This window comes from Ziziphus jujuba, chromosome 2, assembly GCF_031755915.1.
Source record: "Ziziphus jujuba cultivar Dongzao chromosome 2, ASM3175591v1".
NCBI lineage: Eukaryota > Viridiplantae > Streptophyta > Magnoliopsida > Rosales > Rhamnaceae > Ziziphus > Ziziphus jujuba.
In genome coordinates this window covers 6078937-6096483 of record NC_083380.1, presented here as the reverse complement: position 1 = coordinate 6096483, position 17547 = coordinate 6078937, and the positions used below count along the sequence as shown (strand labels likewise).

Sequence of the window (17547 nt, the reverse complement as noted above, 5' to 3'; positions counted from 1 at the left end):
TCATCATAGATACAACGAAGACTAATCATAAAGAAATTTATTATGCATATTAACCATGCTCTGATACCAATTGTTAGATTTTATGGATCTAAATATACATAATAAATTCCATTAATCATAAATTACTAACCTCCAAAAGCAGCCATTGATAAATTAAATCTTTAATCCTACAAAATAGAAAACAATGTAAAGTAGTGTCTATGGTCACAGTACTCTCAAACCACTCTCAAATATCTGAAAACCCTTATATCAAAATACCGTATGGCATATGTTTGTTTGCTTGCCCTAGACCTTTTATAGTCTCTGCAAGTTACACTTACCCATTAATTTTAACACACACAAAATACTAATAATTTAATAATATAATAATACTAGGAAAAATATGGGTAAGTTATTGGGCTTTTAAAGAGAGTTAGTCCTCCAGTCTAATGGGCCAACTAGAGTCTTATAGAAAGTGTGTGACCCAGGGCCCTACTACAAAATAATAAAATAAGTCAGTCCCATTAATGGCACAAATAGATCCTGTAAGTGAGTAATTGATTATGCTAAGTCCATAAATTATTTATTTATCTAACAGTTGATTCACTACACACATATATTCTTCTTTATATTTCATTGATGTATCTTTTTCTTTGCTTTTAATTTCAACAACTATCCCTCTTGATCTTCCTCTTCACACCAAATCGCAATTTTCTGGCAAACAAGTTTGTAACTCTAATGGAAGCAATTACATGGCTTCCATTAATGTTTCTAATTCTGTGCTCTGTGAGAGGAGAATTTCTTCCCAACATTGGTGCTCACTTGATGAATTGCATGGAGTCGGACCGAGAAGCTCTCATTGACTTCAAGAATGGCCTTCATGATCCTGCAAACAGGCTTTCTTCATGGAAGGGAAGCAACTGTTGTCATTGGTGGGGAATAAATTGTGAAAACACTACTGGAGCTGTTATTGCAGTTGATCTTCGAAATCCACGTCCAACTTATAATTACGATGATGAATCTCTCGACAGGTATGGATTCTGGAGCCTCAGTGGGGAAATTAAACCTTCATTGATGAAAATCAAGTCCTTGAGGCGTTTGGACTTGAGTTTTAACACGTTCAATGACAACCTAATTCCTGATTTTTTTGGATCTTTCAAAAACTTGCAATATCTGAACCTCTCTCATGTTGGGTTTAGTGGTGCGATTCCGTTAAATTTAGGGAACCTTTCTTGCTTGCAGTATCTTGATGTTTCTTGTGATGATATTTGGGAAAGGTCTAGTTTATTTGTTGATAATCTAAAATGGTTAACAGGTCTTATTTCTCTAAAGCATCTTGTGATGAATGAAGTTAATCTTTTAATGGTAGGATCATACTGGATTAGGCAACTGAATAAACTCCCATCCTTAACCGAGTTGCATCTATCTTCTTGTCGCTTATCTGGTTCCATTCCACCTCCTACCTTTTTAAATTTAACTTCAATTATTATCCTAGATCTTAGTGTTAACCAATTCCTTCCAAAAGTCCTCGATTGTCTTGTCAATGTTAGCAGCCTTGTTACTTTGGATATGAGCAATAATTGGTTGGATGGAAGAATTCCACTTGATTTTAGTGAACTACCAAATTTGCAGTTTTTATATCTGGGAGCCAGTGGTCTTTCAGAAAGTTGTCATCAAATGTTGGGGGGACAATGGGAGAAGATACAAGTCCTTGACTTCGGCGGGAATGATCTCCATGGGAAACTTCCTTCTTCCATTGGAAACATGACATTTCTCAGTCACTTAGATCTTTCTGACAATAGTGTTGACAATGGGATTCCAAGCTCAATCGGAAAACTTTGCAATTTTATTTCGTTAGATGTGTCTCGTAATTACATCAATGAAACTTTACCAAAATTCCTTGAAGGAATAGAAATTTGCCTTTCTAGGAATCCATTTCCTATTCTGCAATCTTTCGACTTGTTAGATAATTACCTGGTTGGTAATTTACCGGAATGGTTGGGTCACATTGAGAATCTTGTTGAGCTTGATTTGTCCTTTAACTATCTAAATGGTCAAATCCCAGCTTTTTTCGGATCATTCCAAAATCTTTCTAGGGGGCCACTGCCTAGTCTGCAATATTTGGACTTGTCAGATAATTACCTGGTTGGTAATTTACCAGAATGGTTGTGTTAACTTGAGAATCTTGTAAACCTTGATTTATGGCGTAACTCTCTAAATGACTCTATCCCAGCTTCTTTCGGATCACTCCAAAATCTTTCGAGGAGGCCACTACTAAATCTGCAATTTTTGGACCTGTCAAACAATCAATTGGTTGGTAAATTACTAGAGCAGTTGGCTCAGCTTGAGAATCTTGTTGACCTTGATTTGTCCAATAACTCTCTATATGGTCCCATCCCAACTTCTTTTGGAATATTACAGCAAAATCTAACTATTCTGGGTCTAGGAGAGAATGAGCTAAACGGGACCCTCCCAGAAAGTTTGGGACAGCTTTCTGATTTGGAGTACTTTGATGTTTCATTCAATAAATTGACAGGTATAGTTACTGAAGCACATTTTTTAAAGCTAAAAAAGCTAGGGCATTTAGATCTATCTTCAAACTCTTTCACCTTGGATGTCAATTCCAACTGGGTTCTTCCATTCCAGGTCTCTTTTCTTGGAATGGGTTCCTGCCATTTGGGACCTTCATTTTCGACTTGGCTCAAATCACAAAAATATGTCGAGCATTTGGATTTCTCAAATGCTAGCTTTTCTGGCTCCGTACCTGACTGGTTTTGGGAATTTTCTTATTCATTATCACATTTGAATCTTTCTTTTAATCAGCTAGCAGGTCAACTACTAAGTCCATTAAAGTTGCCCTATATCGATGTACCTATCACGTGTAATTGTGGATTTCAGCTCAAATAACTTCAGTGGTTCTGTTCCTATTCCAAGTGGCAGCTTTTACTTACTCAATCTATCCAAAAATAAATTTTCTAGTAATATTCCAAATAAATGGAATATTACCGGTGGTACCTTTGTTTTCCTTTCTATTGCTAACAACCAGATAAATGGAGAAATTCCTGCTTGGATGGGCAACATTGTTCCTGGACTTAAAGTCTTTGATCTTTCCAATAACAACTTAATAGGAAGTAATCCATCAAGCATTGGAAATTGTTCTGGTCTTGCTCCACTAGACCTTAGTAATAACCATTTGTCTGGAACCATTCCTACCTTCTTGGGTCAATTAAGTGGGCTTAAATCATTGCACCTAAATGACAACAAGTTCCATGGACAGCTCCCATCATATTTCCAAAACTTATCGAGTTTGGAGACCCTAAGTCTTGGGAACAACAGATTAAATGGTAGCATTCCACCATGGATTGGGAAAGGCTTTGAAAGTCTAAGAATTCTTAGCTTGAGGTCTAATTCCTTTCCAGGAGAACTTCCGGCTTTGTTATCAAATTTAAGTTCAATACAAATCCTAGACCTAGTAGAAAATCAGTTGACAGGCAGTATTCCTGCTAGCTTTGGACATTTCAATGCTATGTTACAAGCCCAAATCATTAACCGTTATCTGTGGTATGGGGCTGCCAGTATTTACCAAAATGCCGGATATGGGAAAAATACTAATGGCTACATAGGTAGCATGGAGTTTGGCAACTACTATGAAAGCTTTGTTGTAAATATGAAAGGCCAACTTCTAAGATACACCAAGACCCTCTCTCTTGTAACCATGATAGACCTCTCAGGGAATAACTTGAGTGGAGATCTTCCTATAGAGATGACAAATTTGTTGGGTTTGGTCGTTCTCAACTTGTCAAGAAACCGTTTCACTGGTCACATTCCCAAGAGCATTTCGAAGATGAAGCAATTGTCTTCTCTTGATCTCTCGCGTAATGGGTTCTTCGGTGCTATTCCTCAAAGCTTAAGGTCACTCTCATTCCTTGGGTATCTGAATCTGTCAAACAATGAATTTTCTGGTCCTATTCCTAATAATGATCATATGCTCACTTTCAATGCATCCTCTTTTGCTAGAAATGTTGGCCTTTATTGTAACACCCCGTCCCGAATCGCACCGGAATCCGTGCACGTTGACCGAGGTTGACCGTTGACCGTTGACCGAAGGGGTCAAAGTTGACTTTTTGACTCGGTGGGAATTTCGAGTTGACCAGGGTACCGTGGCGAAGTGCATGACGCCCTGAGTTCGTAGACTAGTAGCACGTCGAAAACGGAGCTACGGTTTGAAAGTTATGGACGAAACAAGTTGCGGTCCAAACTGTCCAAGGGGTGCCGGAGTTGACTTTTTGTTTATGGGGAATTGAGCTTTGACTCATGCATGGTTGTGAAGTGCTCGTCGATACGAGTTCATAGACTAGCGGCACGCTTAAATCGGACATCCGGTTAAAAAGTTATGGACGTTTGAAGTTTACCGGATACCGTATTATTTTAATGTTTTTGGGTCGTGAACAGTGAAATGCCACGTGTCAGCTTCTGAGTGGTCCACGTGGCATGAACAGTGTCACACAGGGTTTTAATTTTGAAAAACTCTCGGGGAAGAGAGAGAAAGAGAGAGAAGAGAGAGAAAGAGAGAGAGGAGAGAGAAAGAGAGAAAGAGGACCCGCCGGCCGCCGGCCATTTTCACATTTTTCCGGCCTAGTTACTGTACACGCGCCGGCCAGCCAGATTGCCCACCTCATTTCCGGCAAAACCTCCAAATTTCACGGCGAACGGCCGCCGGACGCGCCCGGATCGGACGTCCGAAGTTTGGCGGCGATTTTTCCCCTCCACCGCCGGCCACCGCGAATCGGCACTATTCCGGCCGATAAACAGTACACGCGCCTGACAGCCTTGATCCTCTCCTCAAGTCCGGCCTACCCACCAAAAATCACGGCCATCGGACCACCGACGCGCCGGGATCGGAGCGTTTTCCGGCGAGGGGTCGAAAATCTTCAAACGGTGATTTCTCCGCCGTCCGACCTCCGTTTTGCTCACCGTCGGTCCCGTTGGATTGCTCTCCTCACGATCTACAAATCTGCAAAATTTCACAGCAAACGGCCACCGTCGGAAATTACTGTTCCGGCGACGGTTGCCGGTGACGTGGCGGCCCGCCGGAAAGTACTGTTCCGGCGAGTACCCCGAAAATTCCGGCCAGCTCCAGTCCGCAGTGTTCGACCTCCTGAACCCAAATCCGACTTCCGTTTCCACCAATTCGCGACGGTTTGGGAGAATTGCGGAGCCGAAACCCGAAAAGCTTCCCGATAAAATTCCGACCCCGTCGGGTACGATCATCGGAAATTAAGACCGGATCTGTGATTAGCATCACTCGAGCTTCGATTCGGTATATAATTCGTAAATTTTAGTTATCGTTTGGTGTTCGCTCCCCGGATACCCATTTGGGGATTACCCGAATAAAATATTAATATTTGTGGTTTTGGTACTGTGGATGTTTTAGGTGCACGTGCAAGTAGCGGAGTCAATCCTACGGAGGATCTTGATTGAGATACGTGCACAAGGTGAGTGACCCACCTTCAAATTAATTTTGGGGAATTTAATTGATGAATATATTATGTGTGAATTAAATATTTGGAATCTAATTTCTATGTGCCAAATATTTATTGGATTTATTGTAGAATTATTTATGAATTTATTGGATTTAAGAAAATATGAATTCTACAATTTATGCCATGTGGAATTATTTTATGGTTTTGAGGATTTTGAAATTGGTGTGGTTTTAATGGTAAATTGGGCACGATTTGATTTTCAAATATTTCAAGAAAAATATTTGGTTATATTGGTGATTTCAATTTTTATAAAATATGCCCATGGAATATTATGAGATTTGATTATGATATTTCGAGAAATTATTTATGCTTGGAAAAAAAAATGTGGATATTTGAATTGATGGATTTGGGAGTTGGTGGATTTGAAAATCATGGGATTTATGGTATTAATTATAAGGAAATTGTGGAGAATTTCCCGGTTCAAGCGGATGGATTATGCCCGCTATGTTTATGAAAAATGTGAAATTTGTTTTATAATTTAAATTGTGGATTTTATGATTTTTAGATGCACCGTGCACGTACTGGTGTTCTGATTATGTGATATGGTATATGTGAGATGGTTAGTGTGCACACGGTTGTGATTAGCGCGCAGGTGGGTGTGAGTAGCGCGCGGTTGATATTATGAGGGTGTCCTGTGGATGCCATCGGAGAGGGCGGCCACCCCCCTTTGGCCGGGACACCAGGTTAGCAGCGACGCAGTGGGACGCCACGCGACCGTATGCCGGTTTCTTTCTATAACCTCCTGTCTGGCGGTACCTTGGGACGCTGGGTACTGTTGGCGCCACTGGTATATAGTGGGTGCATCAAATGATTTTCAGAACTGTGTTTTAAAAATAAAATGTTTGGAAACTGAATTGGAATTAAAAATATAATTGTTACCGCTTCTGGTATTTAATTGATGTCTTGGTTTTCGGGGAATATGGATAAAGGGTTTTGTGAAATTGTTTTAAAAGGGGAACCTTTCCAACTGAGAGAATTGTAAGGGTTTTGAGAGAAAATATTATTTCCAAATAATTATTATTTATATACCTATTATCGTGGTATGATAGTGTAGAGTAGTAGGGTCGCTCACTGAGATGATTAGCATCTCACACTCTTAAATTCCGTTCCTCTAGGTACCAGGTTGTCGGTGTTCACTCGGAGCGGACTTGATCTTCCTCGCTGTATTTGTTCGCGCAGTACCTTGTTCTTCTTTTACTGCAGTTGTAATATTTCGTTCACTTTTGCTGTATTCTGTATTTTGTAGTACTTCATAAAGCTCTGTATACTGTATGGGACACTTATGTATTTGTATTGCACTGGATTACTGTATTTTTATTTTGGAGTGCTGAAATTTGTGGAACCAGTTCGTCGTACTGTGGGAGGAATAAGGGAACAATTATAGAAGTGTGTTTTCAGTGCAGGAAATTTTGTGGTAAGTCCATCCCTTAGGGGAGGTTCTGCCGGATCTTCCACAGAAGGGTCCGGTAGGGTTTCCCTGGGATCAGGGCTTGTCTAGGGTTCCGGTGGGGAACTTTGGACGGGTCCTGACAGTTGGTATCAGAGCATAGGTTCTTGTAATCCTAAGGGACTGTGCATTGCTGTACAGCCCATCCGTAAATTCCTTCCTTTTGTAATCGTGCTTAAGTGTCCCTGTTTCTAAACTCTTGTTTGTTTCTTCAGTAATCGACTACGATGAGTCGGCGGGACACACGTAGAACTCGGGAACGCTCGGCTGAGAGTTCCGGGAGTCGATCAAGCCTTAGAGATCTGGTCTCTCAGCTAACTAGAGCCTTAGGAGGTTCAAGCTCTAGTAACCGATCCGTGGATCAGGCTCGACGTTTAGGAGCCGTGGAGTTCGATGGAAGCCAAGGCCCAGCTGCAGCCTTGAAGTGGCTATCCAGCATGGAGAAAATCTTGGAAGAGGGGATGCAGTGCCCCGATGAGGATATGGTGAGGATTTCTGGGTTCATGTTAGAGGGAGACGCCCGGAAGTGGTGGCAAATGGAGAAGACCCGCAGAAGGCATACGTGGGACCAGTTCAAGATTGCCTTCTCTACTGAGTTCTGTCCTCCTGCCTACCGTGAGGCGAGAAGGAGAGAGTTCGAGGGACTGCGCCAGGGAAACATGACGGTGACAGAGTACGAGAGGAGGTTCCGGGAGCTGTCAGAGTTCTGCATGCACTTGATTCCCGACGATCACGCGAAGAAGGTGAGGTTCATAGACGGGTTGAACGAGAGCATCGGCTACACCCTTTCTGGGTCAGTACACCCCACCTATCAGTCCGCCAGGGATGCAGCGCTCGAGCTAGAGAGACAGGCGGAGATACACAGACCCTCGAGGCGCAGACCGTTCGAAGGTTCGTACAGCGGGGTACCTCGACAGGGGGCATCTAAGAAGAGTCATAGTTCAGGCTCAGACAGTGGTGGGTTCAGCCCTCGAGGCAGATTTCAGAGGAGAGGCGGCTATCGTATGCCCCAACCAGCGCGCCATTCCATCAGCGGCGGCACGAGCTCATATCAGCACTCTGGGTTTAGCCCCAAGCCATTCTGCAGACGTTGCAATAGAGCACACCATGGGATTTGCCAGTTTGAGGGTGTGTGCTTTCAGTGTGGACAGGCGGGACATATTAAGAGAAATTGCCCTTATGGAGAGGCGAGAGTGTTAGGGGCGAGCCCACCATCACATCAGGCCAGTGGATCGCGGGGTCAGAGTTCCCGAGGGAGTTATGCAGTAGGAGGTTCATCGGGATCAGTCCCACAGCCTGTTGGACCGAGCAGGGGTAGAGGACGGAGGCCCCAGCAGACAGGGCAGGGTCGAGTGTTTGCGATGACCCAGCAGGAGGCCCTAGCTACACCGGACGTCGTGGCAGGTACGTTGAATATACTTGGTAATGATGCATTAGTACTTATAGACCCGGGAGCAACACATTCATTTATCTCCAAGGAATTCGTCACTCGGGTCGGTATGACCCCTACTTCTTTAGAATGTCTAGTAGAGATAGCCACTCCTGCAGGAGAATCCTTGTGGCCTAGCCAGTTAATCAAGGAATGTTTCTTCTGCATCGAAGATCAAGTGATGGAGGCGGACTTGATCCTGTTGGATCTGTCCGGACTTGATGTAATTTTGGGCATGGATTGGTTGGCAAGGAACCATGCATCTGTAGACTGTTTCAGCAAGGAAGTTACATTCAGGAGGCCAGGGTTGCCAGAAGTAGTATTCCGTGGAGGAGTTGGAAGGCCCTTACCGAGGTTGATATCTACCCTTACCGCCAAGAAGCTACTGAATAAAGGTTGCCAGGGGTATTTGGCTCATGTGATAGATACCCGAGTAAGTGGGGTCAGGTTGGAAGACATGCCCGTTGTGAGGGATTTCCCGGACGTGTTTCCTGAGGAGTTACCAGGATTGCCTCCGGAAAGGGAAGTTGACTTTCCCATTGAATTGATTCCAGGCACCGTGCCTATTTCTCTACCACCGTATCGGATGGCTCCAGCGGAGTTAAGGGAGCTAAAGGTCCAGTTGCAAGATTTGGTAGATAAGGGGTTTATTAGACCAAGTATATCGCCGTGGGGAGCCCCAGTTTTGTTTGTAAAGAAAAAGGATGGTAGTTTAAGGCTGTGTATAGACTACCGACAACTTAATAAGGTCACCATTCCTAATCGCTATCCGTTGCCAAGGATAGATGATCTATTCGACCAACTCCAAGGTGCCAAGGTGTTCTCCAAGATCGACTTGAGGTCGGGATACCATCAGTTAAGGATCCGAGAGTCGGACATTCCTAAGACTGCCTTTAGGACGAGGTACGGACATTATGAATTCCTAGTGATGTCGTTCGGACTCACCAACGCCCCAGCAGCTTTCATGGACTTGATGAATAGGGTGTTTCGTCCGTACTTGGATCATTTTGTCATTGTATTTATCGATGACATTCTGATCTATTCAAGGAGCCAAGAAGAGCACGTGAGGCATTTGAAGAGAGTGCTCCAAACTCTAAGGCAGCATCAGCTATATGCTAAATTCGACAAGTGTGAATTCTGGTTGAATCAAGTGGGTTTTCTCGGACATATCGTGTCGGCAGAAGGTATCTATGTGGACCCTGATAAGGTAAAGGCAGTGTTGAGTTGGGAGCGCCCTACCACTGTGAGGGAGGTACGAAGTTTTCTTGGATTAGCGGGTTACTACCGTCGTTTTATTGAAGGGTTTTCAAGGATTGCCGGGCCGCTTCATAGATTGACCCGAAAGAATGTTGAATTTAGTTGGACGGACAGGTGTGAACAGAGTTTTCGGGAGTTGAAGCAAAAGTTGACATCCGCACCTGTTTTAACTTTACCTGATGGGAATGAAGGTTTTGAGGTTTATTGTGATGCATCCCATCAAGGGTTGGGTTGCGTGCTAATGCAGAATCAAAGGGTGGTAGCGTATGCATCTCGGCAATTGAAGCAGCACGAACAGAATTACCCTACGCACGACTTAGAATTGGCGGCGGTAGTCTTTGCTCTAAAGAAGTGGAGGCACTACTTGTATGGGGCCACGTGCCAAATCTATACCGACCACAAGAGCCTCAAGTATATTTTCACTCAGAAGGAGTTAAATATGAGGCAAAGGCGATGGATGGAGTTGTTAAAGGATTATGACTGTGTGATTGACTATCACCCGGGTAAGGCGAATGTAGTGGCAGATGCTTTGAGTAGGAAGGCTACTGGATCCCTTGCTCACATCCAAGTCATCCAACTACCTCTCATGGTGGAGTTGAAGAAGATGGGGGTGTTAATGCATATGCATCCTTCAGGAGTTCTCATGGCTAGCTTCCAGGTACGACCGGTGTTGGTGGATCGTATAGTAGAGACCCAAATGGAAGATCCTAAGTTGAGGACAATTAAGGGCAAGGTACAAGAAGGTCTTGATCCGGAATTTTCCATAAGGAGGGATGGAGCCCTCGTGTATAAAGGACGACTTTGCGTTCCGGATATCCCAGGACTCAAGAAGGAGATTTTGGAGGAGGCGCATAGCTCGATGTATGCGATGCATCCTGGGAGTACCAAGATGTATCGGACGCTTGTTAAGTATTATTGGTGGATTGGTATGAAGAGAGAAGTGGCAGACTTTGTATCAAAGTGTTTGATTTGTCAACAAGTGAAAGCAGAAAGACAGAAGCCTTCGGGACTACTCCAACCTTTACCGATTCCCGTGTGGAAGTGGGAAGAACTCAACATGGACTTCGTATTCAAGCTTCCTTCCACACCTAGAAGGTACGACGGCATTTGGGTAATCATTGATCGTCTCACCAAGTCGGCACACTTCCTACCGGTACGAGAACGTTTTTCGCCCGAGAAGTTAGCCCAGTTGTTCGTGCAACGCATTGTAAGTCTTCATGGAGTACCGTTAGCCATCGTCTCCGATCGAGATCCGCGCTTTACTTCACGACTATGGCGGAAGTTGGCTGATGCACTAGGAGCAAGACTTAACTACAGCACCGCTTTTCACCCACAATCTGATGGACAAGCAGAGCGCACAATCCAGACATTAGAAGACATGCTAAGGTCTTGCATTATGCAATTTAGCGGTAGCTGGGATGAACAACTGCCACTGATAGAGTTTGTCTACAATAACAGTTATCAAGCGAGTACTGGAATGTCCCCGTATGAAGCTTTATATGGGAGGCAGTGTCGGACACCTTTGTGTTGGAGTGAGGTAGGAGAAGAGAGGCTCCTTGCAACAACTAATGCGGTCGGATCTGAGTATTTAAGGATGACCTTGGACAAGGTGAAGATCATTAGGGATCGATTGAAGGTTGCCCAAGATAGACAGAAGAGTTACGTCGATGTGCGTAGAAAGGATTTGGAATTCGAGGTAGGAGATTGGGTATTCCTAAAACTATCTCCATGGAAAGGAGTAGTACGTTTTGGACGACGAGGTAAGTTGGGTCCTCGTTATATTGGGCCTTACGAGGTTACGGAGAGGATTGGCCCGGTGGCGTATAGGTTGGTGTTACCGGAAGAGCTAGCTCGAGTACACAACGTGTTTCATGTGTCGATGCTACGGAAGTATATTGCAGACCCTTCGCACGTACTCGAGAGTCCGGATATAGAGATAAGGGAAGATCTTTCGTATGTGGAGCAGCCAGTACAGATTTTGGATCGCGAGGAACGCACGCTACGCAACAAGACTATTCCTCTAGTTAAGGTCTTATGGCGGAACCACTTGGTCGAGGAAGCAACGTGGGAACCCGAAGCACAGATGCGTGAGCAGTACCCGTATCTGTTCCAGTGACGTGCGGAAATTTCGAGGACGAAATTTTTGTAAGGGGGGAAGGCTGTAACACCCCGTCCCGAATCGCACCGGAATCCGTGCACGTTGACCGAGGTTGACCGTTGACCGTTGACCGAAGGGGTCAAAGTTGACTTTTTGACTCGGTGGGAATTTCGAGTTGACCAGGGTACCGTGGCGAAGTGCATGACGCCCTGAGTTCGTAGACTAGTAGCACGTCGAAAACGGAGCTACGGTTTGAAAGTTATGGACGAAACAAGTTGCGGTCCAAACTGTCCAAGGGGTGCCGGAGTTGACTTTTTGTTTATGGGGAATTGAGCTTTGACTCATGCATGGTTGTGAAGTGCTCGTCGATACGAGTTCATAGACTAGCGGCACGCTTAAATCGGACATCCGGTTAAAAAGTTATGGACGTTTGAAGTTTACCGGATACCGTATTATTTTAATGTTTTTGGGTCGTGAACAGTGAAATGCCACGTGTCAGCTTCTGAGTGGTCCACGTGGCATGAACAGTGTCACACAGGGTTTTAATTTTGAAAAACTCTCGGGGAAGAGAGAGAAAGAGAGAGAAGAGAGAGAAAGAGAGAGAGGAGAGAGAAAGAGAGAAAGAGGACCCGCCGGCCGCCGGCCATTTTCACATTTTTCCGGCCTAGTTACTGTACACGCGCCGGCCAGCCAGATTGCCCACCTCATTTCCGGCAAAACCTCCAAATTTCACGGCGAACGGCCGCCGGACGCGCCCGGATCGGACGTCCGAAGTTTGGCGGCGATTTTTCCCCTCCACCGCCGGCCACCGCGAATCGGCACTATTCCGGCCGATAAACAGTACACGCGCCTGACAGCCTTGATCCTCTCCTCAAGTCCGGCCTACCCACCAAAAATCACGGCCATCGGACCACCGACGCGCCGGGATCGGAGCGTTTTCCGGCGAGGGGTCGAAAATCTTCAAACGGTGATTTCTCCGCCGTCCGACCTCCGTTTTGCTCACCGTCGGTCCCGTTGGATTGCTCTCCTCACGATCTACAAATCTGCAAAATTTCACAGCAAACGGCCACCGTCGGAAATTACTGTTCCGGCGACGGTTGCCGGTGACGTGGCGGCCCGCCGGAAAGTACTGTTCCGGCGAGTACCCCGAAAATTCCGGCCAGCTCCAGTCCGCAGTGTTCGACCTCCTGAACCCAAATCCGACTTCCGTTTCCACCAATTCGCGACGGTTTGGGAGAATTGCGGAGCCGAAACCCGAAAAGCTTCCCGATAAAATTCCGACCCCGTCGGGTACGATCATCGGAAATTAAGACCGGATCTGTGATTAGCATCACTCGAGCTTCGATTCGGTATATAATTCGTAAATTTTAGTTATCGTTTGGTGTTCGCTCCCCGGATACCCATTTGGGGATTACCCGAATAAAATATTAATATTTGTGGTTTTGGTACTGTGGATGTTTTAGGTGCACGTGCAAGTAGCGGAGTCAATCCTACGGAGGATCTTGATTGAGATACGTGCACAAGGTGAGTGACCCACCTTCAAATTAATTTTGGGGAATTTAATTGATGAATATATTATGTGTGAATTAAATATTTGGAATCTAATTTCTATGTGCCAAATATTTATTGGATTTATTGTAGAATTATTTATGAATTTATTGGATTTAAGAAAATATGAATTCTACAATTTATGCCATGTGGAATTATTTTATGGTTTTGAGGATTTTGAAATTGGTGTGGTTTTAATGGTAAATTGGGCACGATTTGATTTTCAAATATTTCAAGAAAAATATTTGGTTATATTGGTGATTTCAATTTTTATAAAATATGCCCATGGAATATTATGAGATTTGATTATGATATTTCGAGAAATTATTTATGCTTGGAAAAAAAAATGTGGATATTTGAATTGATGGATTTGGGAGTTGGTGGATTTGAAAATCATGGGATTTATGGTATTAATTATAAGGAAATTGTGGAGAATTTCCCGGTTCAAGCGGATGGATTATGCCCGCTATGTTTATGAAAAATGTGAAATTTGTTTTATAATTTAAATTGTGGATTTTATGATTTTTAGATGCACCGTGCACGTACTGGTGTTCTGATTATGTGATATGGTATATGTGAGATGGTTAGTGTGCACACGGTTGTGATTAGCGCGCAGGTGGGTGTGAGTAGCGCGCGGTTGATATTATGAGGGTGTCCTGTGGATGCCATCGGAGAGGGCGGCCACCCCCCTTTGGCCGGGACACCAGGTTAGCAGCGGCGCAGTGGGACGCCACGCGACCGTATGCCGGTTTCTTTCTATAACCTCCTGTCTGGCGGTACCTTGGGACGCTGGGTACTGTTGGCGCCACTGGTATATAGTGGGTGCATCAAATGATTTTCAGAACTGTGTTTTAAAAATAAAATGTTTGGAAACTGAATTGGAATTAAAAATATAATTGTTACCGCTTCTGGTATTTAATTGATGTCTTGGTTTTCGGGGAATATGGATAAAGGGTTTTGTGAAATTGTTTTAAAAGGGGAACCTTTCCAACTGAGAGAATTGTAAGGGTTTTGAGAGAAAATATTATTTCCAAATAATTATTATTTATATACCTATTACCGTGGTATGATAGTGTAGAGTAGTAGGGTCGCTCACTGAGATGATTAGCATCTCACACTCTTAAATTCCGTTCCTCTAGGTACCAGGTTGTCGGTGTTCACTCGGAGCGGACTTGATCTTCCTCGCTGTATTTGTTCGCGCAGTACCTTGTTCTTCTTTTACTGCAGTTGTAATATTTCGTTCACTTTTGCTGTATTCTGTATTTTGTAGTACTTCATAAAGCTCTGTATACTGTATGGGACACTTATGTATTTGTATTGCACTGGATTACTGTATTTTTATTTTGGAGTGCTGAAATTTGTGGAACCAGTTCGTCGTACTGTGGGAGGAATAAGGGAACAATTATAGAAGTGTGTTTTCAGTGCAGGAAATTTTGTGGTAAGTCCATCCCTTAGGGGAGGTTCTGCCGGATCTTCCACAGAAGGGTCCGGTAGGGTTTCCCTGGGATCAGGGCTTGTCTAGGGTTCCGGTGGGGAACTTTGGACGGGTCCTGACATTTATGGTGGTCCACTTACGGTAAAATGTCCAGGTGATGACGAAAATGAGAAACCAGATAAGGGATGGATGACTCCCATGGATACTGCTAATGGTGACAGCTTCATTGATAATTGGTTTTATTTGAGCATTGGACTGGGATTTGCAGCTGGAATTCTTGTCCCGTATTTGATAATGGCGATGAGAAAATCTTGGAGTGCAGCCTACTTTGATGTTGTTGATAAAGCTGTGGATAGAATACTATATCTGTGGTTGAAATATAGAACCATAAAGCAGAGAACTAAAGGGCATCAGCGACGAAGATAAAGAGTATGTTTTCTTTCTTTAGTTTGCTACTATATTTGCTTTCCTTTCTTTATTGATGTCAAGTTACTTATCAAACTGACTTTTTGATAAATAGTACTTCTAAAGTTTCATTCCTAAATAATAATATGTTTCTTCGACAATGTGTTTCTCATCTACTAACTGTACTAAACTCAGAAAATGTCATTTCCATTTGTGATTACTTCCAGTTAGGGAAGGTGAGAAGCTTGACCAAATATTCAAGGAGAAAGCAAAGAGGTTTTCAATGTCAACTTTATTTCTTTGGAAGTGAATTTCAGGGACACTATTGAAAGGATGGAGGAGAAGGGTGGTTTCCTCGTAGATTATATAATTATAAATAGTACATTTCTTTTTTCTGCTTCACTATCCCAACCTTCTATAATTTGTGATGGTTTTAAAAGCTGTGTTCAAATCAACATTGTAGTGAATGTCAATTTTCTACTAGTTTTCAGCCTTATGAAAATTGTGAAGTTTCTGGTTATGTACTGCAAAGCATATTAACTTGCATATTGACATGCATATTCAATTTCACACATTTGAGGTTGTTGCACCTATTTTATAGGGAGGTGGGAGCTATAACTTCCTTGCTTTCTTGACATTCCTACTTTAAAACACCCCCCCCCCCAAAAAAAAAAAAGGAAAAAAAGAAGAAAAGAATAAGAATATGGAAAAATCAATTGCCAAAACAAAAAACAAAAACAGAACATGCCTCTGTTTAGCCTTGTAACTTCAAAATAGCTTTATAGTTCTAAAAACAACATTAATTAGTTATGCATGTAAACAAAAATGTAGTTAGAAACAACACTAAGCAAAACTTTTGTCAACTCAAGTAATAAGCAAAGCCTTTTGTCATTTCTGGTTTTCCATTATTTCCTTGCATAGAAGCTCACTGCTTCGCAAGTTATCATTTGGATTAGATGCCAAGTTATTCTTACCTTTGATAAGAAACTTTAAAAGAAAAAAAAACAATTACTTTTGCCCGCGTTTTATATCTAGAGCTCTTGGAAAGAATATATATATATATATATATTTTTTTTTCTCCAAAGACTTTAATGGGAATTAATCAGACATGAGTGTTTTTCTTTATCAAGACTCGAGAGTTAATCTCCATATTACAAAAGTTGAATTGCCTTTATATTATTTTTCACAACTTTGTTTGATAATAAAGGAGAGAACTTCTGCTAAAATCCGACTTCTAAACAGGGCATTAATGCTTGCAGATTGATGAAAAAAGTTAAAACCAATTGCCTTTAATGCTCTATTTTGTCAAGTCTCATTCGAACCTAACAAACTTTGCTATTTATAAATGTTTCAAGAAATACTTGTCAATAAATGGCCTGTTAAATATAGTCTTTGCTCCTTCGAATCACGAACAGCTACTTATTAATATTGCCTACAGTCTACAGAGTGAGTACTTTACATGCATAAAAATGATTTGATAAACAAAAAATTGGTTTTCTTGATCCATCTTCAGTTAGTTTTCTCATTTTTTTCAATTTCTGCTTGATTTAAGCATCTATCAGCATAATGTGATCATTCCCCTAATAATACTGAATCAGACGACATGCTTTGTGTTGCTTATTAAACCGCAGTTCTAAAGACTATCTTTTCTTTTCTTTTCTTTTCTTTTTTTTAAACCTTAATAATTCATTCTTAGTTGGGTTGGATATCTAATTTTTCAGACATTTACGTGCTTCTTTTAGTCAATTATTTAAATAATCTGTTTAGCTTTGTTTTTATTTACAACTTAAAGTGATAGTATTTTACAGTTAATATACAAGAAGGCACACAACTTCTACGATCTTATGCTACCAGAATTTTGACTAGACAAAAGTAGAAACTAATTAGTAATTACCATGGATAGATATGTTTGTGAATCAATCATCATTGCAAAATTGCAGAGATGCTGGATTGATTTGTGGGGCCTTCCTAATCTCTTCTATTTGATGTGGATCTTGTTACCGAAAGTAACAGAAGTGATATTTCTATGCTAGAAGATTTGGTGTTTGATTTCTTTATTTTCTAATTTGTACTATAAAGAAAAAGATTGATGTGTAAAAAAAGGGCAATTGGCCCGTTTCCTGTTCAACTGAATATGTTTTGGCACTTCAATCCTTGAACTTTTTGTTTTTTTGTTTTTTTTTTTTGGTACTTTTCTCTTAGAACTTGAATTATATCTATAGGTAAAATTACTGGTATTTATGCTATTGATCTTTCGAGTAACAACTTAATGGGAAATATTCCATCAAGCATTGGGAATTGTACTTCTCTAGAGGTATTAGATCTGAGTAAGAACAAGTTGTCTGGCAACATACCTGTCTCCTTGGGTCAGCTAAGCTTAAATCGCTGCACCTAAGCGACAGCAAG

General features: G+C 42.3%; 1 protein-coding gene across 1 annotated transcript; it reads left to right on the top strand.

The window, feature by feature from the left end:
* Window positions 1-717: 717 nt before the first annotated feature.
* LOC107405624 (receptor-like protein EIX2) lies at window positions 718-4017 on the top strand. Its single transcript, XM_060814899.1, has 4 exons — window positions 718-2128; window positions 2213-2750; window positions 2878-3871; window positions 3997-4017. Exons 1-4 carry the CDS (start codon window positions 718-720, stop codon window positions 4015-4017), a joined length of 2964 nt encoding a protein of 987 aa, XP_060670882.1.
* The last annotated feature ends 13530 nt before the right edge of the window (window positions 4018-17547 follow it).